This window comes from Drosophila nasuta, chromosome X, assembly GCF_023558535.2.
Source record: "Drosophila nasuta strain 15112-1781.00 chromosome X, ASM2355853v1, whole genome shotgun sequence".
Lineage (NCBI taxonomy): Eukaryota > Metazoa > Arthropoda > Insecta > Diptera > Drosophilidae > Drosophila > Drosophila nasuta.
The window spans coordinates 20,302,731-20,323,944 of NC_083459.1; the positions used below are offsets into that span (position 1 = coordinate 20,302,731).

The 21,214-nt window shown below is 40.3% G+C and overlaps 5 protein-coding genes across 7 annotated transcripts; 3 read left to right on the plus strand and 2 right to left on the minus strand.

Moving 5' to 3' along the window:
* Positions 1-521: 521 nt before the first annotated feature.
* LOC132795655 (pickpocket protein 28) lies at positions 522-4,696 on the minus strand. The gene is made up of 5 exons (XM_060806512.1): positions 4,470-4,696; positions 4,203-4,403; positions 2,531-2,996; positions 1,874-2,471; positions 522-835 (listed from the first exon to the last, which is right to left on the minus strand). Exons 1-5 carry the CDS (start codon positions 4,694-4,696, stop codon positions 522-524), a joined length of 1,806 nt encoding a protein of 601 aa, XP_060662495.1.
* Positions 4,697-6,106: 1,410 nt separating this feature from the next.
* On the minus strand, positions 6,107-8,197 carry LOC132795712 (transcription factor stalky). The gene is made up of 2 exons (XM_060806576.1): positions 7,678-8,197; positions 6,107-7,600 (listed from the first exon to the last, which is right to left on the minus strand). The coding sequence occupies exons 1-2, from the start codon at positions 8,130-8,132 to the stop codon at positions 6,262-6,264; spliced, it is 1,794 nt and encodes a 597-aa protein (XP_060662559.1). The 5' UTR covers positions 8,133-8,197; the 3' UTR covers positions 6,107-6,261.
* Positions 8,198-8,502: 305 nt separating this feature from the next.
* Positions 8,503-11,678, plus strand: LOC132795713 (dual specificity mitogen-activated protein kinase kinase dSOR1). 3 transcript variants are annotated; one of them, XR_009633456.1, is made up of 5 exons: positions 8,505-9,006; positions 9,444-10,083; positions 10,801-11,130; positions 11,210-11,431; positions 11,595-11,667. XR_009633456.1 is itself a non-coding variant. In XM_060806578.1 (4 exons), the coding sequence occupies exons 1-4, from the start codon at positions 8,897-8,899 to the stop codon at positions 11,321-11,323; spliced, it is 1,185 nt and encodes a 394-aa protein (XP_060662561.1). In that variant the 5' UTR covers positions 8,503-8,896; the 3' UTR covers positions 11,324-11,678. The 3 variants fall into 3 exon arrangements, 2 of the variants coding, with proteins under 2 accessions (XP_060662561.1, XP_060662560.1); XM_060806578.1 differs by having other exon boundaries at positions 8,503-9,006; positions 9,453-10,083; positions 11,210-11,678; XM_060806577.1 differs by having other exon boundaries at positions 11,210-11,677.
* Positions 11,679-12,068: 390 nt separating this feature from the next.
* LOC132795396 (conserved regulator of innate immunity protein 3-like) lies at positions 12,069-14,235 on the plus strand. Its single transcript, XM_060806079.1, has one exon. It carries the CDS (start codon positions 12,208-12,210, stop codon positions 13,060-13,062), a length of 855 nt encoding a protein of 284 aa, XP_060662062.1. The 5' UTR covers positions 12,069-12,207; the 3' UTR covers positions 13,063-14,235.
* LOC132795394 (kelch-like protein 5) lies at positions 14,148-21,203 on the plus strand. Its single transcript, XM_060806078.1, has 6 exons — positions 14,148-14,472; positions 16,388-17,425; positions 17,500-17,707; positions 17,779-17,901; positions 19,260-19,496; positions 20,955-21,203. The coding sequence occupies exons 1-6, from the start codon at positions 14,177-14,179 to the stop codon at positions 21,042-21,044; spliced, it is 1,992 nt and encodes a 663-aa protein (XP_060662061.1). The 5' UTR covers positions 14,148-14,176; the 3' UTR covers positions 21,045-21,203.
* Positions 21,204-21,214: the final 11 nt, after the last annotated feature.

Here is a 21,214-nt window from a genome sequence, read left to right on the forward strand (position 1 = left end):
GTATTTTTCCTTTTTTGAATTATAGCTTTAACTTCTGTAACTTAACTTCTTATATTTCTTCATTCTGATTTCATTTCAAGCTATCAAATTTAAAGCATTTTGTGATCGCTTAATTGATATTTAATATGATTTTTCTACGAAAAATATAACGTGACAAACAAGTTGACAAAGTAAATGAGCTCACCGAAGTTGAATTGTCTTGGAATTCGCTGGCGCAGAGAAACTTTTTTTGGGTTGCCGATTGAAATTGAAGTCGCGTGGCGATTAGCGATTAGCGCCATTTAATAGCCGATTTCAAATTGACCAGCATGGGGCACAGCACTTCCGGTGGCAGCCCCCGCATCATCTGCACCTCCTCCGCCTCCTACGTTCACCTCTTCTGTGCAATGGGCACGTTCATTGGCCTCTCTCTCTCTCTCTTAGCCTTGGTTTATTTATTCAGCTTGCGGCCTCATCCGATGCATTCTTAAGGGCCATAAAGTGTGCTCCAACATCATCGAAAACAACAACAAACAAGAGAACTAATCCAGATAGGGATAGACGAGTGGATCGCGAGAGCTGCGCAGTGTCTGCCACAGACTTGACTTGACCTTTGGCCTCGCCACCAACTGCAACTGGCTGTAAGGCGGCGGTGGCTGCTGCCGCTGTGGCAACAACAGACGTCGCCGTCCCCGTTGCACAGGCGTCAGCCAACGCAGCGCTGCCTCTCGACGCTGGCGTCTCTGTTGGATCGTTCGCGATGCACAATACGGACGCACTGTTACATAGTAGACGATCTCAATCACCGAGAAGATGCTGAAGCCCATAAAGAGACCCAACAAGCCACCAGTGTTGGCTGCAATCAAACCGAGAAAAATATACGGGTAAGAGGCTACACTACAAAATAACACAAATAACTAAAAAAGATGAAAATACTACTGTTTAAAACCAAAAAGAGAAAGAGAATGTGTCAATATAAATCTTGAACATACTTATATAAAAAATGCTCGCTAACAACTAATAAAAAGAACACAAAATGTTACAGTCCAAATCTTTAGAGTGTTAAAAAATGTAGTCTATATTTTTTTATAGAAATAACAAAAGTGAGATAAAGAAAAAGAGTGAAAGAGGCAGCACAAATATTTGAAGTACAAATTACAAAATACAAATCATTACAAAATATTAATGATTCTTACAAAAAATAACAAGTAAGAAAGCAGTGAGATACGCATTATCAAGACAGTGCGGTATTATTTTTAAAATATACTCAATACTATACCATACAAATATTGAAATATACCATACCAAATATACCGAATACCATATTTGGTATAACGATGAAGTACTACATTCGAAATATACCATAGAAGTCAAAATATACCATATCGTTAATCAAAGCAAATATACCGAAGGTCATATTTGGTATAATGATGAAGAACACACTACATTCAAAATATACCATAGAGGTTAAAATATACCATATTGTCAGCCAATGCAATTTTTATACAATATACCTTAAAAATATTGAAATATACCGAATACCATATTTGGTATAACGATAAAGAACCACATTCGAAATATACCATAGAAGTTAAAATATACCATATCGTTAATCAAATCAATTTTTATCCGATCGCAATCGAATTCTAAAGAATCACAAATACTATAGTTATTATTGTCAATTTTGTTTGTCAATGTGCGTAGGCTGATGTGGGCGTGGCAAATATTTTAAACAAACTTGATCTGCGTGAAAACATAACAAGTGCTGTCGAAAAAAAGTTATATCTCTTTATCTAATAGACTCTGAGATCGAGGTGCTGATGCAGTCAGACAGACAGACAGCCGGAAATGGATATCGTATCGTACTTTCTTATTTTGAAGAGTCTTAGCTTACAAAGAAACTCGGTGAAGCCAAACATCTCGGATTTGGTGGTGCTTCGCAAGTTGTTGGTCAGATAGTAGAAGTGCAGAACGGACAGATCGTTGTTAACGGAACCGTTGCTAGTTCTGAAGAGATCCTCGGGCAGATCCTCGCCACTCTGATAGCTTGGACCCGTGACAATCATCGATGTGGACATCGTGGTGCGATAGGTGAGCTCAAAACAGCCGGGCCAACAGCTTTCACATGACAATTCCGTGTTCGATGACTCGATCTCGGTCTGGACGCGGTTCGTGCAGTTGTTATCGTTGGGTCCACAAACGCGAGCCGCCGGATCGATGCGAGGCAAATAGTAAAGAACACAACTGCAATCGCGCAACAGCAATTTCGCCTCACACTCGAGTTCGCAGTTTTTACGCGAATACGTGCGATAATAGGTCAAATCGTTTTCATCCGAGAAGAGACAACGACGCACCGATTTCTTAATCGATCGAATGCTGGGCGTTGCATCCTCATAAACGGGATCAATGACAATGCGTGCCTCCCTCCCCGAAGTCACAATGAATCCATAATTGCTCACCTTGGGCAACTCGGCGGGATTATGTACGAGGACCTAAGCCAAAAACAATTTATACAAATTCAATTACATTTGCAACTTTCTCTCTGTCAGACCTTGAACCCGTTGCTCATCGATTTGGTGCAATAATATTCCGCTGTCGAGGCATTCAACACCACAGTTAAACCCATGCGACTTCCCGTTCCCCCCGAGGTCCGGGGATAATAGAATTCGGGCAATTTGTCCGCGTAGCCACGCTCTGGCGTCCAATCGATGGCCTCGTACAGTGAACTCTCCTGCAACGGTTCCATGCGCACATCGTCCGAATAGTTGCGAAACAGAAAACTCGGATCCAGCGCATTGAACGTGCAGCACAATCCATCATCGGTCAGCGACGACTTGAAGATCATCGAGCACATCTCGCGACGCGATCCAAAACTGCAGTACAAAAGCATCTCGTCGCAGGGCTGAGCCACATCGACCAGCAGCGCCTTGAAGTACTTCCAGGTGCCGACGTACGTGATCGTCTGATCATCGCCTTGGCTGCACAGGCTCATCAGCAGCGAGTAATTGCTGCTCGATCTTTTTTCGGGGCATTGAAATGCATCGGCAAATATATTTTAAAGTTGTACATCACATTCCACAATTGTTATTCAAGTCTACAAACTTATTATTGCAGTTGTTAAATAAAAACAATAATAACAAAAAATGTGTGTTTCGTTTAACAAAATAACTAATGTACATATTCTATATACATATGTATGTATGTATGTAAATTTAAAGCCAAGGCATTTCTGACGAACCAACGTTTGTACTAACTCAAGAACGCGTCGTTAACCAATAGGAAATAATAAAAGTAAATAAAAATTAAAATTTAAGTGATTTGATTCCGATTCATTTATTATTTTTAGCTGTAGGCTAAGATAAAAAATAACTGAGTAAAAAACCCAAAATAAACTGCCTGTTGAATTCACTTAATTCTTTGCGATAGTAAGAAGTACTAAAATAATAAGAAACAAGTAAGAAAGCTACAGTCGAGTGTGCTCGACTGTGAGATACCCGCTACCCATTTTAAATAAAAGCAAAATATTGCGGTATTGTTCTCAAAATATACCGAAAATACTACAAAAATATTAAAAATATTACAAACGGTATATTTGTTATATAGATCAAGTACCACATTAAAATTATACCATAAGACCCCTAGTAAGTAGGCGTTTTAGCCCATACAAAAGTATTTCGTTAATAACTTCCATAATTTTTATCTGATCGCAACCAAATTTTCAGGAATCACAATAACTATAGTTGTAATTGTATACACCAAATTTTTTGATTTGCGGGGGCCGAAGTGGGCGTGGCAAAAATTTAAAACAAACTAGACCTGCGTAAAAACATAACAAATGCTGTCTAAAAAAAATTATAGCTCTATCTCTTATAGTCTCTGACATCCAGTGTTTCATATGGACGGACGGACAGACAGATATACGGACATAGCTAGATCGTCTCGGCTATTGATGCTGATCAAAAATATATACACTTTATAGGGTCAGAGATGCCTCTTTCTACCTCTTACATACATTTCCTGCCGGCACAAAGTTATAATACCCTTCTACCCTATGGGTAGCGGGTATAAAAAGAAAAGAACTTCCGAAAACTGAGTAAGAAACCCGAAATAAAATGCACTTAATACTTTGCGATATTAAGCAGATACACCAGTTTATTTCTTAGCTTTTTAAATAATATGGTTGACTTGTGTTTATATAGTATTTGAGCATTCGGATGACTCACCGCGAGATGCGTTGAACGCGACTACGCAGTGCCTGATTGAGATTGCAAATAGTGACCGCCGGAAATGGCATGGTGCTGGTGAGCAGCTGCTTGGCGCTGGTCGAGATGATGATGGGCGATGCGCTCCACTTGATGTAGATGTTGGAGATGAAGAATCCCGACAGTATGACGACCAGCACAAATGAGATGCCAAAAAAGACGCTACCAAACAAGATGTAAACGTCACTCAAATGCTGTTGAGGTAGCCAAACAGAGTGAAGAACAAACCGCTCGGGAATCGTAATCCTCTCTTCGGCAATATACTTGAGGCCATGCAACGAACTATTCTGCAAATAGTATTTGACACTCTTTTTGATCGCCTCTCGATTGCACAGCGACAACTCTTCATCGTCGCTGGATTCATTGTTGTTGGTGCGAACGACGTCGCCATCGCCGTCACCGCTATTGGACGCCAGATGGCGCTGCTGGCGTTTGGCATCGACGTGGATTCGCATGATGAAAGCAACTAACATTGAAATGCGTCACGCAAATTGCATTTATAGTGCGGTGCAATCGCAAACACCTCTTCGATACACAAATGAGCAGCGCTCGTCAGCTTAAATCATATTGACACTAGGCAAATAAGCACCGAGCACACACACACACACTCCCACAGACAGCAGTGATAAGTTCCAAATTGAATTGCAGCTGCTGCTGCCCCACAACAAGTGGCGCTTAATGTACAACGTCGTTGGGCGTGTGGGCGTGGCAATATTTGTCAACGACACACACATGAAAAGAGGTTTGCACAATGCAAAACAGAAATTATGCAAATGCATCGACATTTCGTAATTCAACAGCAACATCGATCTGAGAGTGACTTTTACAAACTAATTGTTCTCACTGCAAACATCATTTCAAATTCAACATATTAAAAGTGTGCGCTTAAAAGTATGCAACGAAAATTTATTATTATTATTTATAAGTATAAATTTACTTTTGTAATTTCTTTTCAAAACTTGAATGATAAATTATATTGTATATCTCAAACAAACTTATAAAAAAAACATATATTGAAAAAATAAGTAAAGTGTATTCTTAAAGCTCTAGATTAGCACAATATCTATAGCTAAGCCTGATACAATAATAAAAAAAGTATACAAATTCGTTCATTTTTTATTTTTCTTATGAGTTTCTTAATTTTTGCAATTACCTTTAACCAGAAAAATAATTCCAGAATTATTCTTAGCTCTATCTAAAGTGTCAATCAAGAGCTATAAGATCTATATTTACTCTATATAAAAAAATGTTTTGGCAAATGTTTTTTTTTATGTATTACCCAAATATTATATGATCATGTTACTAGACATAACACCTGCTTGTCGATTTCGATCTGTCGTGTCTGTCATTGTAATTAAAAGCAAAAAAATGTGATATTTTTAATATACAAAATATACCAAATAATATACCACAATAATACTAAAAGGTCCCGAGGGTCACATTTGGTATATCGATGAAATACCAAATTCGAAATATACTAAAGAGTACTAAAATATAAATACATACTATAAAAGAAATATCTGTCTGTCGTGTCTGTCTGTCCGTCAAATTATCAAATTTGCCAAGTACACAAGGTGAACATAAACAAATAAGACTGTGAAATACCCGCTACCCATTGTAAAGAAACTGTATTTGTAATATACTAAATATACCACAAGAATACCAAAAGGTGCCGAAGGTCACATTTGGTATATCGAACTATACTAAAGAGTACTAAAATATAAATAATATGAAATAAATGCTTGCAACCTTCTTTAGCGAAAAGCGTTCGCAAAATTCAGAATAGAATACTTGTGGACTTTCTTCTACGACGCAATAAATTCGCCTTTAACAAGATGTATATGCATGAAAAACACGAAAATACAAAAATATAGATTTCATTGTAAATGCATTTCATGCTTATCAACTAGATGTGTGTATATATTCATCTCACGATCAAAATTGTACATTCATTTTCATGGCGTGTATCAATTATATTAATACTAAATGTAAAAGTGTAAAAAACAAGTGTAGAGTTTAGCTAATTGTTGTTGAACTGAAAGAAATCAACATTGAGATCCAAAATAGCGGCATTCGGAGTTTCCTTCATGCTAAGCGCCTCGACAGCATTATCGCTGGCATGATCGTAGTGCGGCAGCATGGCACCCGCCACAACATGACCCACGGTGGGAGGTGCCACCACAACTGCCACCGGCGGTTGCATCAGATCGCCAACGTTGCGCAACAGACTCTCCTCGGATGGGGGCAACAATTTGCCGCCAGCGGACAAATTCAAACGCTGCGCCGCCTCGTCGGTGAGCGTGTCATCCAGCGACATGCTCAGACCCGGATAATCGACCAGATTGCGTGCCACACCTGCCCCACCGCTACCGCCGGTGTGCAACAGTTGCTGCAACTCCGGTTCTGGGGTCGGCGCCTGCGCCGATTCCATGGCCGACATATCGAGAGCATATTGACCCTCGGGAATGCCCAGGACACGGGCAATGCGGGCGTTCACAAAGTGCAGTCCCGACGTGTTGCGTATGAGGCGTGTGCTGCGCAGCTGCAACTGCTCCACAAAGTCGTTCAATTCGTGCAGAAAGAGATCGGCACGCTGCTCCTCGCTGAGATGACTGTGGCGTTGTAGCTGCCCTGTGAGTAGGCCAAATAACGTTGGCACACTGGACGTTAATTGTGGTTGCTGCTGTTGATGTTGCTGCAAGTGTTGTGGTTGCTGCTGCTGGTGGTGCTGTGCTTGTGGCTGCTCCTGTTGCTGCAACTGCTGCTGTTGCCGCACAGCAATAGCACTGGGCATATGCTCGGGGAACTTGACGTAATGCCGCTGCAAGCGACGTCCCAAGAAGATCTTGCTGCAGCCCGGACAAATGGCATTTTGTGGCACGGCACGTGGCTCACGCAACTCAACTGCTTCTGCATCTGCTACTGCTGCCGTAGCAGGCTGCGATGCTGCTGGCGTTGCTGCAACTGCTGGCGGCGCACAATAGTCTTTGTCTCTCAGCTCGGCCACAAGCAACTCCAGCATTTGACCCGAAGACGGCGTTGGAGTTGCTGACTGCGGCAATGCGGCGCGCACAATGCGTCCGGAACGTGTGCGCAGCATTGAATCATCAGCATCGGCAGCTGGCATCGGCTCATTCATGGTCTTCTTAATGGCGCCACTTGGCGCTGCAATGTTCGCTACCTGCATCGACGTCGTGGTTGCTGCTGCTGTTGTCGCTGTTCGCTTGCGTGGTCGACTCGCCTTGGAGAACGGTGGTTCCTTTGTGGTTGAACACATGCCCATGCCCACAGGGTCCATGCAGCGATAGATGGTCTTCTGGTTGGTCAACGCATTGGTGCGCACCACTTCATTGCGTTTGCTGTAATCAGTCATCGGCTGTAAGTTGTGTTGTGTGTGTGTTTCTTATTTACTACTTCTAAGCTGCGCCTCACTCACCGATCGATTACAATGTGATCGTCTTTGGCAAGCCGATAGAGATTATATGCCAATTTGGCCAATGAGTCACAGTTCTTGTTGGCCACATTTACCAGCTCGGAGGCAGCAGCAGCGCCGTCAAACTGATAACAATCTGGGAGCTCACAGTGTAGCATAGATTGATGATAATCAGCACTGTTGTTATTAGTATTGTTGTTGTTTGTACTGTTGTTTTTGTTGATACTGTTGTTACTGCTGTTCTTATTTGTGTTCTGCTGCTGTTGAGCTGCTGCCGCCTGCAGCTGGATCACAGCATTGTCCAGTTGCTCATCGGGCAGCTCGATAGCAAAGCCCAACAGCGCATCTTTATGGAAGTTGCAGTTGTTGTTGTTATTGTTGCTGCCGCTGTTGTTATTGTTGTTACTGTTGCTCGGCTCATCATTGGTGCCGCTAAGCGGCACCAGTAAATTCTTCATCTTGTGTTTAATTCGCACAGTTTGAAACAGCGACCAAAAAACTTGCAATTAATTTTACCATTCACAACGAACGATATACACAAAACCTATCGAAATGTGCATTTGAATTGCGCAGCTCGACAACTTTTTCAAATGGTTATGCGCACTGATGCATTTGCCTTTTCCCTATTTCATTATTTACATTCTAATTATTAAAAATAATTTTTGCAAATTACAATTTAATGTTGTAAAAATAAAAACATAAAATGCTAAATTTGCTACACTTCGCAATGCGAATGTCTAAAATGGTCAGCTGTGACGTCATACGTGACCCAGGCAAACGATAAGTGCCGGCGGCGGCGTTGTCAAGATTTTTCCGTTATCGGTGCGTTGCGCTATCGATAGGAAATCAACAATCTTGGCCATAAAAATTCGCGAAATTGTGCGGTACAAATAATCTGTTGTTGTTGTCGTCGCTATTGTTGTTATTGTTGTTGCGAGGAGGAACCGCAAGCGAAACGAACCAACTAACCAACCACCTACAACAGTTTGCTGATTATACAATTTGTGGTCAACGCTGTCGGTTCTTCACTGCTACTGCTGCTGCTGGCAACCAAAAAAAAAAAATCCTCGCGTCTTCCCCCCCTCCTTCAACCAAACTATCCTCAGCAAACGTCGGCGATTTATATCACTTTTGTTTATTTTTTGTTTGTTGTTTGTTTTTTGAATCGTATTAAATTCGTGTGTTTGCTGTGTGATCAAGAAGAAGACGAAGGAGCTGAGAGATGTCGAAAAATAAACTAAACCTAGTGCTGCCACCGGTGAATGTGGAAGCAACTGTTGCTGCCACACAAGTGGCACCAACGCCACCATTTAAAACACCATCGGGAACAGAGTAAATATATGACTTATTTCAATCTAAACATATTAGACATGTGCATATATCGTATCTATGTATATGTGCACATAACATAAGTGTATACACAGTTTTGATTGCTTTTCAAACGCCCCCACAACCCCGCCCACAAAGTCAAATGCAAAGAAAAGTAAAGTAAAGTAAAGCAAAAGCAAAAAGTGTTTTTCCTGTTCTTGTTGTTGTCCAAAATGACGCACGCAGTGCGACAAACACACACACACACACATAAGCACACATGTATGCGTGTGTGTGTGTGTGTAGAAAATCTTTGCCATCTCTATATCCTTTACCGGCACTCCCCATATTCCCCATCCACCTTCCCACACACCACACCCCTCCTCCCACACAGTTCATAGTTGTTGTTTTCTGCTTTTCGTTTTGTTCTGCACAAAATGCATTAAAAAGTTAAATTAAAGCACACACAGTTTGCTGGGGAAGCCAAAGACGAGCATCGATGCATTAACCGAAACCCTGGAGGGCCTCGACATGGACGACACCGAACGCAAACGGATCAAAGTCTTTCTCAGCCAAAAGGAGAAAATCGGCGAACTATCCGAGGAGGATCTCGAGAAGCTGGGCGAACTGGGCTCCGGCAACGGCGGCGTTGTCATGAAGGTCCGTCACACACTCACCAAACTGATAATGGCCCGCAAACTGATCCATCTGGAGGTGAAGCCGGCGATCAAAAAGCAAATCCTGCGCGAACTGAAAGTCCTCCACGAATGCAATTTCCCCCACATCGTTGGCTTCTATGGCGCCTTCTATAGCGACGGCGAGATCAGCATTTGCATGGAGTACATGGATGGCGGGAGTCTCGATCTCATCCTGAAGCGGGCGGGACGCATACCGGAATCGATATTGGGTCGCATCACGCTGGCGGTGCTCAAGGGACTCAGCTATCTGCGGGACAAGCATGCGATCATCCATCGGGATGTGAAGCCGAGCAACATACTCGTCAACAGCAGCGGCGAGATTAAGATCTGTGATTTTGGTGTGTCGGGTCAGCTGATTGATTCGATGGCGAACTCGTTTGTGGGCACGCGAAGCTACATGTCGGTCAGTATTATCAACTACACTATATACTAACAACAAGGGAGTTTTGTTCCTTTCAATCGCGTTGTAAAATAGACGGTTTGTGTTCCTAGATTTCAGCAAAACCACGAAAAACAAATACTATACAACTTTCGACCTTTAAAACCGTTTTCTAATATTCCACAATATTGAACTGTTCCATTTGTATTCAATATTAGTAATACTCATAAATTATTTCCCAGAAAATTCCGTTTCATTTGCTTAGCACCAACATTATTAATATTTATATATTTTTTTGCCCACATTCATTTCTATTTATTTTATCTCTCAAAAACATTCTCAAATTTTACAATAATATTGATTTATGAGTTCCATTTGGTTAGCATCAACATTATTTATATTGAGATACTTTTTCCTAGAAATCAATGGCACACAAATTCAAAATTAATTTCAATTGAATTCAATTTTATAAAAATTTTCAATACTAGATGAATAAACCTCAATTTTTCTTTTAGCTCAATTCTTAATTTTGTGTAGATTAAAATGATTTTTTTTATTTCTAAGTATTTATTATTATTTTAAATATCTCTAAAGTGCAAATCTATAATTTATAATCGTTCAGAAATTAACGAAATAACGCAATTTGAAAACATTTTACTACTAATTCAGAAAAAAAAGGAAAGCACCCAATTTCAAATCGTTTCAAAACTAATTTACATCGAATTTTTCTCCCTTTTGCAGCCTGAACGATTGCAGGGTACACACTATTCGGTGCAGTCGGACATTTGGTCATTGGGTTTATCGCTAGTGGAAATGGCCATTGGCATGTATCCGATTCCGCCGCCAGATACGGTCACACTGGAGTCAATATTCGCGGAGAATGCCAATGAGGATGGACAGCAGACGGTGTTGGAGCCGAAAGTGATGGCGATATTCGAGCTGTTGGATTACATTGTGAATGAACCGCCGCCCAAGTTGGAACACAAGATATTCTCAACAGAGTTCAAGGATTTCGTCGACATCTGCCTCAAGAAACAGCCCGATGAGCGAGCCGATCTCAAGACACTGCTGGTATTACGTTGTCTCGTTTATTTACCTTTCTATATTTAAACTTTCTGAACTCTCTTTGTTGTTTTTCGAATACTTAAAGAGCCATCCATGGATACGCAAGGCGGAGGTCGAAGATGTGGACATATCGGGTTGGGTGTGCAAGACAATGGATTTGCCGCCATCGACGCCGAAACGCAATACATCGCCCAACTAATAATAATAATAATAATAATTATCATTCCTGTAAACACGAACAGAACAACAATCTTTATTTAAGATACACGCACACGCACATTACAAAACTACACCACGTTATTTATTTGTATGTATTGTATTGTACTTGTTGTATCAACTTGCTGCTATCCCCCCTATTCATTCACCATCTCTCTCTCTCTCCCTCTTTTATCTATCTACGTCTTGCTCACACTCATTGTGCGTGTGAATGTTGGCCGTCTCTTTCGCGCTCTGATCTTTATACTCAAAAGAACACACAATGGAAGAAAGAAGCAAATCAAAAACTAAAGAAAATGCTAAAATAAAACAGTCGAATTCAAGATCGTAAATGCAAGTTTTTCAATTTTTCGGGAATTTCGGGAATTGTAATCTTTAAAAGTTATTATGTAAGAAAGAAATTTGTAATTCGTAAATAATCATTGCAATATTTATGGAATGATTTTCATAATGCAATGAGTTTCATTGCAATATTTATGGATTGGTTTTCGGAAATAATCTTAAGCAATGAGTTTCACACAATTATAATGACAATCAATATTGTATATTATCAAAAATTAATCTTTATCATTAGAGAAAAATGTATGAAAAGTCACAGAAAGATATAGAGTTAGTTCGTTTAAAACTCATTTTGGTGTAATCATTTCCGTTGTAAATCTTGTCGATTTTTATCCTGATCGTAGTATGCTCTGAAATTGAAGTTCTCGAGATTTTGTTTAGCTATATAATGTCTCTCACTTCACTCGTCGACTTTGCTCCCTTATCGTGTGTAGCCTAACAAAATTTTCTAACTCGCTTTGTAAAATTCTTTTTTTCTCTTTTTGCAACGTTTTGTACGATATAGCTTTTGTTTTTTTTTGTGCAACTATGTCGAACTTTTTGAAGATTTGTAAGCTGGGGCGTTCCGTGTTGTTGACCAACTGTCGCTTGGCCAAGCAAATGGAACGAACGCTCGCTGTGTCCGCAATGCAATTGCAACACTTGAAGGACGAAGCTGTGAAGCAAGAAACACCCAAGGATGATAAGCTGAAGACGGAATCGTTGTCCCCACCACAAGGTTTAACGGCGCTGCAACGCGATTTACTTGAGCTGATTACGGCGGAAATTATTGAAGAACGTCGCATGCAAGTGCCGCTGAAACCGCCTTACAAGATTGATGATTTTGTCGGTCACTTTTCGGGCTCCAAGGTGGAGTTGGTGAAACAGTCGCCCGACGAGCGCATCAATGTGTTCTTTAATGTCAGCAAGAGTGTGCCAAATCGCAATGTGGATAATGAAGCTAGCGGAGGCGATGGCGATGGCGACGTCGATAACGATGGCGGCGGCGATTGTTCGACGACGGTGCGAAGTGTTCCCAAATTCGAGGTGTTAATCAAGCGCAACAATTTGATGCTCTCCGTATTCTGTGTATTCAAGTCGACGGCTTTGGAGGACATTGAACCAGAGCAGCTGCAAAACGATCTATTCGAGATACAAGATTTGTCGCTATACACGAATGGTTGGAACGACAGTTGCTTCACGGTGGATGCATCGTTGATTGATGACGATCTGCAGGCGATGTTGATCGAGATGCTGGAGGAAAAGGGCATTACCCAGGAGTTTGCACGCAAACTGTCCGACTTGGCAACGGCACGTGAACATGCGCTGTATATCGAATTTCTGGAGAATCTATCAAAGTTCACTGTCGGCCTACCGCTGCCCATCAAAGAGGCAAATAATTAAAACCTAATTGCAATTATACTCGAATGTTATGTGCTCAATGGAAAATAAAAATCGAAAATGCAAACTGCAAACTGCGCTTTAAATGACATTCAAAAGACGCGCTCGCGCTTTCAACGGGGTGGCAACGCCGCTTAAAGTCCCCGTTAAGTGCAGCAGTCGAGCTTTGGTTGGCTGGCAACGCCGTAACCTGTGACGACAGCAAGCAAGCGAACGAGCAAAATGAAAACATCAAACACAACTCTATGCATTGCTCGGGTCGTTGTCGTTGTTATTGTTGCAGAGTGTGCCAAAATAAATACTGAAATTAGCAGTTGTAGTTAGTTTTTCTTTCTGTTTTGCTTTTTTCGTTGATAAGTGCTGTCGCTGTGTGTATGTGTGTTTATTATGCTTAGTCACGGATTTCGCATTCACAATTTGCAGTACGCAATTTCTGCGTAATTGAAATTTGTAGTTAACCCAACAGCAGCAGCAGCAGTTGGAAAAAAAAAATAACAAAGCAACAGCAACAGCGCTCTCACAGTTCCGGACGCAGTAAAAGTTCTTTGTCTGCGCAACGCGAGCAGAGGCAGCGGTAGCGACAGCGGACTGCGACGTCGGTCTACGCTGCATGCGTTCCCCGTTCGTTGTACACAATTCGCAGTTGTGTGTTGTTTTGTTGACAGTCACAGCAGAGTAAGAGCGCAGTAAGCAGCGCGTTGACATCGCGAGATAGAGTCGAGAGCCAGGCAGGCAGCAAGAAGTTGACTGCGACGTCAGCAGTGACTGCGCTGACTCGCTGTAATAGTTGGAGTTGGTGTGTGCAAAATACATAAACACATCCATACACATGGTATAGTGATGTATGCGTGTGAGAAATGCAAGTGCAGCTAAACAAAGCAACAGCTTACCACGCGCCATAACAACAACAAGAGCCAAACAGTCAGTCAAACTGAGCGTTGCAACGCGGACGTCCCACAGCACAAAAAAAAACAAAAAAAGGAAAGCTGCTGCTTTGGCTGCTGGTGACATGACAAGAGAAGGATAACGACGACGAAGGAGTTCACTAAATCTACAATACAAAAATTTGTTCTTGTGCTGTTTCGGAAACAAAACAAAATAATAAAAAAGAGTGAAAATGTCATCGTCGGCGAATGTGAATAATAATCAACAACAACAACCACAACAACAAAAAGAGAGTCCAAGTCGCGACTCAACCGCATCGACATCGGGACACATCTCGATGATGGCGGAGAATACGCTTGAATCGCTGTCGCGTGATTACAGTTTGGCCAGCCTCAATTCGGCTGGCAGCCAGGACGAGTTCTTTCGGTGTCGCGATCATGCGGACAGCGTTCTCAAGCGCATGCAACTCTATGTTGACAGCCAGCAGCTGTGCGATGTGGTGCTCATCGCTGGCACCGATGGCAAGCGGTAAGTACTATAGAGGACACAACTCACATCAACAAAGAATGGAAAGTTTGTGTTGCAGTGCGCAAAAGCAATCATCCGCCTCCTCCTGTGTTTCTTCGATCCCCCCCTTCAACTCATTAGCAATTCACCATCCGGTATGAGCTGTGCCTTCCCTATACTCCCCTCCAGCTCTCTCCTGTCACACATCTGACCTTCACTTTAGCGCGCAGTTCACTTGGTTCTTTGTCTGTTTCGCATTTGCGACACCAGTTTCCCCAGTCTCTCTTTCCATACCATACCAACAACAACAGCAGCAGCAACAACAAATCGCGACAGACGCGACATCGACGTCGACAGCGACATCAGCAGCAGCAGCAGCAGCAGTGCAATTTCAACAGTAAACACAACGCGCCGCACTAATTGCGTTTTCTTTATGCTCTCTGCTCTGCTGCTCTCCCAATGATCTCTCTTCCACACTCTCTCACTCTCTCTCTTGCTAGTCGCTAAAGTGCAAGCGAGTAGGCAATATTTTAGTAACAAAAGAAAAAGGAAACAAACAACATAAAATAAAATAAAATGATTGATGTGCTCTCTGCACAGTGGAGCATAGTTAATAGTTATTGCGTATATACACATTTGATTGCAAAACAGTTACCACAATTTTGTAGAGACAAATTAATTAAACGCGATTTGTCAATTCTTCCATTTTGTTTATATTATTTAATGATCAGCGAAGTGAGCTGGCAATTGTTCAAATCAAAGCATTAAATTGGACCTAAACAATATTATTTATTTAATATTGAGTTACGCACACTGTCACCACACAATTCTTCGATCGCAATTTGATCAACTTGAATTGCAGTGTGTGTTATCGATATATACATATACAAAGAGTCCACTTCTAAATAAACCAATCAATCGAACCATTTTGATTGATCTTAATTACAAAATTTCCCCATGTTGTGGTCAAATTAAAAAGAAATACATACATATATCTTTATGAACTTTAAACCTCTCTGTAAAGAATAAAGAAAATAAGGATTCGAAAACCTTGTAATACTTCCAGGGAAATTCAAAGATTTATAACCATTATATTGTCTGGTCTTCTCTTTCTTTTGGACTTAAAGAATATTTCATAACACAATTTAAATACTGTTTTATCCAGACTATCACTATCATCGTTAGTTCCAAAAGTAATTCCAATGTTGACCTACCATAACAATCCAGCATTCTTGCAAGTTTACTTTGAAATTATCACAAAACAATATACAAAAATAATATCTCCATTTATTTATCCATTTACCTTGGGTACTATTTGAAATATGTACGTTTCCGCTCTTGTTTTGTTGGGGGAAAATACAAATACTTTCTAGGTTATACGAAAAAAGTCAACCTATGAAGTGCCAAAAGATTTTAATTAAAAAAAAAAAACCTATCCTCATTTTAAAAGTTCAAACCTGTAAAGATTCTTAATATTGAAAATCCTATCCCGATTTTCTTTAAAAAACGTGAAACTTTCTATTACGATTTTTATTAATACAAAATCCTATATAATTTTCTTTTAAAAGGGTGAAATTGTCTATTAAGATTATTTACAATAAAAATCTTTTCCCCATTTTCAAAGTTCAAACCTGCCTTTTAAGATTGTTAATAATGAAAAGCCTATCCTCATTTTCTTTTAAAAGGGTGAAACTGTCTATTAAGATTATTAAAAATTAAAATCCTATCCTCATTTTCTTATAAAAGTGCAAAATTCTAAAATTAAAATTCTTAATAATAAAAATCCTATCCTCATTTTCATTTAAATGTATGAAATTCTATACTAAGATTCTTAATAATTAAAATCATATCCTCATTTAAAAGTTCAAACCTGTCTATTAAGGTTCTTAATAATGAATATTATGTCCGCATTTTCATAAATTCTTTTCTTTTATAGTGTGCCCGCTCATCGATTGGTGCTATCTGCGTCTAGCGCATACTTTTCGGCCATGTTCACGGGATCGCTGCGCGAGACGAAGGAACATGAGGTGACGCTGGGCGAGGTGAACGGAGATGCGCTGCAGCTGCTGGTGCAGTATTGCTACACAGGATTCATCGAGTTGCGCGAGGATACGGTGGAGACGCTGCTCGCCACCGCATGTCTGTTGCAGCTGAATGCTGTGGTCACCGCATGCTGCAACTTTTTGGCCCGCCAACTGCATCCGTCCAATTGTTTGGGCTTTGCATTCTTTGCGGAACAACAGAGCTGCACGACACTGTTGCGTTTGGCCCAGGCGTATACGTGTCAGTATTTCATGCAAGTGTGCCAGAATCAGGAGTTCTTTCAGCTGAATGCCGATCAATTGGGCAAGCTGCTGTGCAGCGATGATCTCAACGTACCCTCCGAACAGGATGTCTTCCACAGTCTGATGTCATGGGTGCGTCACGATGCCCCCAATCGGGAGCAGCACATTGCCGAGCTGTTGGCCCTCGTGCGTCTGCCGTTGCTGCAGCCCGCCTTCATCATGGACCATGTGGAGAACGTGTGCAGCTCGAACGAATGCCAGCAACTGGTGATGGAGGCCTTCAAATGGCATCTCATGCCCGAACGTCGATCGAGAACCGAACGCACAACGCCACGCAAATCGACTGTGGGACGTCTGTTGGCCGTTGGTGGAATGGATGTGCACAAGGGCGCCATTAGCATTGAGAGCTATTGTCCGCGACTCGACAAATGGACGCCCTGGAAGCATATGACCGGACGTCGTTTGCAATTCGGTGCCGCTGTCATGGAGGATAAATTGATATTGGTCGGTGGTCGGGATGGGCTCAAAACGTTGAATACGGTGGAGAGCTTGGACTTGAATACGATGGCATGGGCACCCCTGAATCCGATGGCAACGCCACGACATGGTCTCGGTGTTGCGGTGCTTGAGGGACCTCTGTATGCGGTCGGTGGACACGATGGCTGGAGTTACCTGAACACAGTGGAACGGTAATTGAAATCGGAATCAAATTTCCATATTCTTTTTAATTGGCATTGTGTTTGTTTTCTCTCTGTGTTTGTAGCTGGGATCCTGTGACACGCAGCTGGAGCTATGTGGCGCCCATGTCATCGATGCGTTCCACAGCTGGCGTTGCGGTGCTCGGCGGTCGTCTCTATGCGGTGGGCGGACGCGATGGCACCGTCTGTCATCGTTCCATCGAGTGCTACGATCCGCATACCAACAAATGGACTCTCCTCGCTCCAATGAATCAACGTCGCGGCGGCGTTGGCGTAAGTTGTCCCCACATCGAATGAATGGCCACATTGGCTTTCAATAATTGCTTGTACGTCTCTTACGGCAGGTGACTGTGGCAAATGGTTTTCTCTATGCCCTGGGCGGTCATGATTGTCCGGCCAGCAATCCGATGGTGAGTCGCACCGAAACTGTGGAACGATACGATCCAGTCAGCGATACTTGGACATTGGTAAGCATTATTATCGATGGGTAGTTCAGTGTTGCCACTTCAGCTATTTTCAAAACGAAATTTGTTCAGTTTGTAAATACTTTTATTACTCGAGCTATTTTTAATACATATTTTGTAAATCTGTCAGTGCTGCGTGATTAGCCAATGTTTCATCTCTAACACACATTCAATTTCCAACCTAAGATAGCGGTTAGAGATGGACAATAGCAAAAGTCATGTCAAATTTTATGTAGTTCGGAAATACTTTGATTACTAGAGCTATTTTTAATACATATTTTGTAAATCTGTCACTGCTACGTGATTGACCGATGTTCCATGTCTAATTTACATTCATTCTTCTATCCAATACATCGGTTAGCGATGGACAATAGCAAAAATTATGACAAATATTATTTAGTTTGGTAAAAATTAATAATACCTCGCAATTATTTCGTTTCGTTTTTGCATGATTATCCGACGTTCCATCTCTAATACGTTTTAATTATCCTCCCTAGTATATCGGTTAGAGATGGACAATAGCAAAAGTGATGACAAATTTGATTTACCTTGGTAATACTTTTATTACTCGAGCTATTTTTAATACATATTTTGTATATCTGTCACTGCTGCGTGATTACCCAATGTTCCATCTCTAACACACATTTAGTATTCTACCTAATATAGCGGTTAGAGATGGACACAATACCGAAAGACATGAAAAAATTTACATATTTAGTTTGGTAAAACTTATTACTCGAGGTATTTTTAGTACATATTTTTAAATCTGTCACTGCTGCCCAATGTTTCATTCATTGTCCTACTTAATACATCGGTTAGATATAGACAATAGCAAAAGTCATGACAAATGTTATTTAGTTTGGTAAAACATTTATTACTCGTAATTATATCCCAAAATTAATGAGATTCATTTAGTTTTTTTTTTTTTTTGCATGATTATCCGACGTTCCATCTCTAATACGTTTTCATTATCCTCCCTACTATATCGGTTAGAGATGGACAATGGCAAAAGTTGCTAACACTTTGATGTAGTCTCAAATAATTTGATGATTACCCGTTGTTCCATCTCTAAAACACATTCATAATCCTCCCTAATATATCGGTTAGGGATGGACAATAGCAAAAGTCATAACAAATGTTATTTAGTGTGGTAAAACTTTTATTACTGGTATTATTTTTAAATGAATGAGCTCCATTAATTTTTTTTTTCTGCGTGATTTTCCGACGTTCCATCTCTAATACGTTTTCATTTTCTTCCCTAATATATCGGTTAGAGATGAACAACAGCAAAAGTTGGCAACACTGTCTCAAATAATTTGATGATTTATACCACAACGTTACATTATATTATTCTTATCTAGATCTGTTCGCTGTCATTGGGACGTGATGCAATTGGTTGTGCTCTGTTGGGTGATCGCTTGATTGTCGTCGGCGGGTACGATGGCAAGAACGCGTTGAAGAATGTCGAGGAATACGATCCGGTGCGGAATGGATGGAATGAATTGGCGCCCATGTCACTGCCCCGAGCTGGCGCATGTGTTGTTGCCATACCGAATGTTATTCCGCCAGCGGCTCCACAGCCGCCGGCCAGTGCTACAGTTTAGTTCACACTTCCAATTATCATTGTTGTTGATGTTGATGTTGATGTTGTTGCTGTTGTTGCGTGTTGCTGTGTTGTTGTAGTTGTGTATGAGCTGTTGTACTGCCAAAAAAATGCACTATGACCACTGCTGCTGCTGCTGCTACTACTACTACTACTACTACTACTACTATATTCCTATTTACCCAATTACTACATACGCCTATTACCTATCGATCGACATACGTGAGACATGCCAACATAACATAACACAACAAACAAACAAACATATCAAGCCAATTTTGCGAAATTATCGTTTACGTTAGCGATGACAAATTCTTAACATAAATTTGACTTTATAAATATGATTTGATTCTGCTTAACATACACGATAGTTTCATCAAAAATGGTTCGATCCTTTGGCCTGGTCTGGCATTTGTTGGTACGTTGCTACACACACACACACGCACACATATGCATACACAACGCATTTAACCGCTGTTGCTCTAAAAGTAATCTCATGCCCAGTGATAAAATCGAAAAAGTAAAAGAGGCAAATGATCAAGCATCTGCCAAGTGACCAAGTAACCAAAAACAACAAAAATAAGAAGACGAATATATAATTAATGCATGCTGCTGCGGGGCTATCAAAACTAAAACCTAAAGCTACAGCTACAAAAAAAACAAAAAGACATCCATGTATGAATTTTGATATTATTTGTACTGTAAAATCTCATTGGACCGATCCGATTTACATATGTGTTATCCATCACATTCCATCATCATTAACCAATTACTATATAGACTCTACTTTATATGTAATATGTATTTGTTCAATGCTGTCGTATGTTTCATCCTCGTTTAATGATGTGTGTTGTATATGGTCAATGCAAATTCTCTTCCTGGTGGCAGCTCACAACAACATACTATATTATTATTCTTATTATTATTATTATTATGGCCAGTGATCGTTTTGCATGCAACGTACGTAAGACTAAATGATCCAACTAATTGAGTATTTCAATATACATATATATATATAATACTATATATCTTTTGCATGAAGTGTACGACAAAGTACAATTATGGTTACTATATTATTATATGCATTCATACCCATTTTATTCGTATACATACCATTTATATATCTATTTAAATTTACATACATATATATATATATATATATATATAATTAGTTTCTAGATAGTGCAAATTTACAAAAAGAAAACAAAAAAAGAAGAAAAATCAAGAAACCGATGATGAAGTATGAAAATAATTTTGCAGCTATTTTGCACTCTCTCATTTTTTGATTGGCATTTATTATTACTACAACATACATACATACATATATGGATGCAAACATCTATTTGTATACATTACAATTGCAAGCATTTATTTCTAATTGTTTATTATTATTTTCTTTCTTTTTCCTCCTTTCAACGTTTTTTTCTTACTGCATTTTCGCGAATATTTGTAGAAAAAGAAGAAGTGGAAGCCAGTTAGATTGGATCCAATCTGCTATTTGCGTCGTAGATCCGTCGAATTTGTCGACTACTATCATATGTAATTGTGAAATAAAAAATCAAAAAAACAAAACAAAAAACTATATATGTAAATTTAAGTAAACAAACAAACAAGTAAAGAAATCAAAACAAACGAAAGCCTACACAAAATGGTAACTTAACAAAAAAAAAAACCACAAAAAACAAAAACATACATGCAAGAATGTATTACGTA

Coding starts and splice junctions, on each gene's coding strand:
- LOC132795655 (XM_060806512.1), bottom strand. CDS start 4,696: ATGCGAATCCACGTCGATGCCAAACGCCAGCAGCGCCATCTGGCGTCC. Junction 4,404..4,469: donor AGGATTACGATTCCCGAGCG/GTTTGTTCTTCA, acceptor CTTGTTTGGTAG/CGTCTTTTTTGGCATCTCAT. Junction 2,472..2,530: donor CGATGAGCAACGGGTTCAAG/GTCTGACAGAGA, acceptor TTTTTGGCTTAG/GTCCTCGTACATAATCCCGC.
- LOC132795712 (XM_060806576.1), bottom strand. CDS start 8,132: ATGAAGAATTTACTGGTGCCGCTTAGCGGCACCAATGATGAGCCGAGC. Junction 7,601..7,677: donor GATCACATTGTAATCGATCG/GTGAGTGAGGCG, acceptor GACTGATTACAG/CAAACGCAATGAAGTGGTGC.
- LOC132795713 (XM_060806577.1), top strand. CDS start 8,897: ATGTCGAAAAATAAACTAAACCTAGTGCTGCCACCGGTGAATGTGGAA. Junction 9,007..9,443: donor AAAACACCATCGGGAACAGA/GTAAATATATGA, acceptor GTTAAATTAAAG/CACACACAGTTTGCTGGGGA. Junction 11,131..11,209: donor CCGATCTCAAGACACTGCTG/GTATTACGTTGT, acceptor GAATACTTAAAG/AGCCATCCATGGATACGCAA.
- LOC132795396 (XM_060806079.1), top strand. CDS start 12,208: ATGTCGAACTTTTTGAAGATTTGTAAGCTGGGGCGTTCCGTGTTGTTG.
- LOC132795394 (XM_060806078.1), top strand. CDS start 14,177: ATGTCATCGTCGGCGAATGTGAATAATAATCAACAACAACAACCACAA. Junction 17,426..17,499: donor TACCTGAACACAGTGGAACG/GTAATTGAAATC, acceptor CTGTGTTTGTAG/CTGGGATCCTGTGACACGCA. Junction 19,497..20,954: donor AGCCGCCGGCCAGTGCTACA/GTTTAGTTCACA, acceptor GAATATTTGTAG/AAAAAGAAGAAGTGGAAGCC.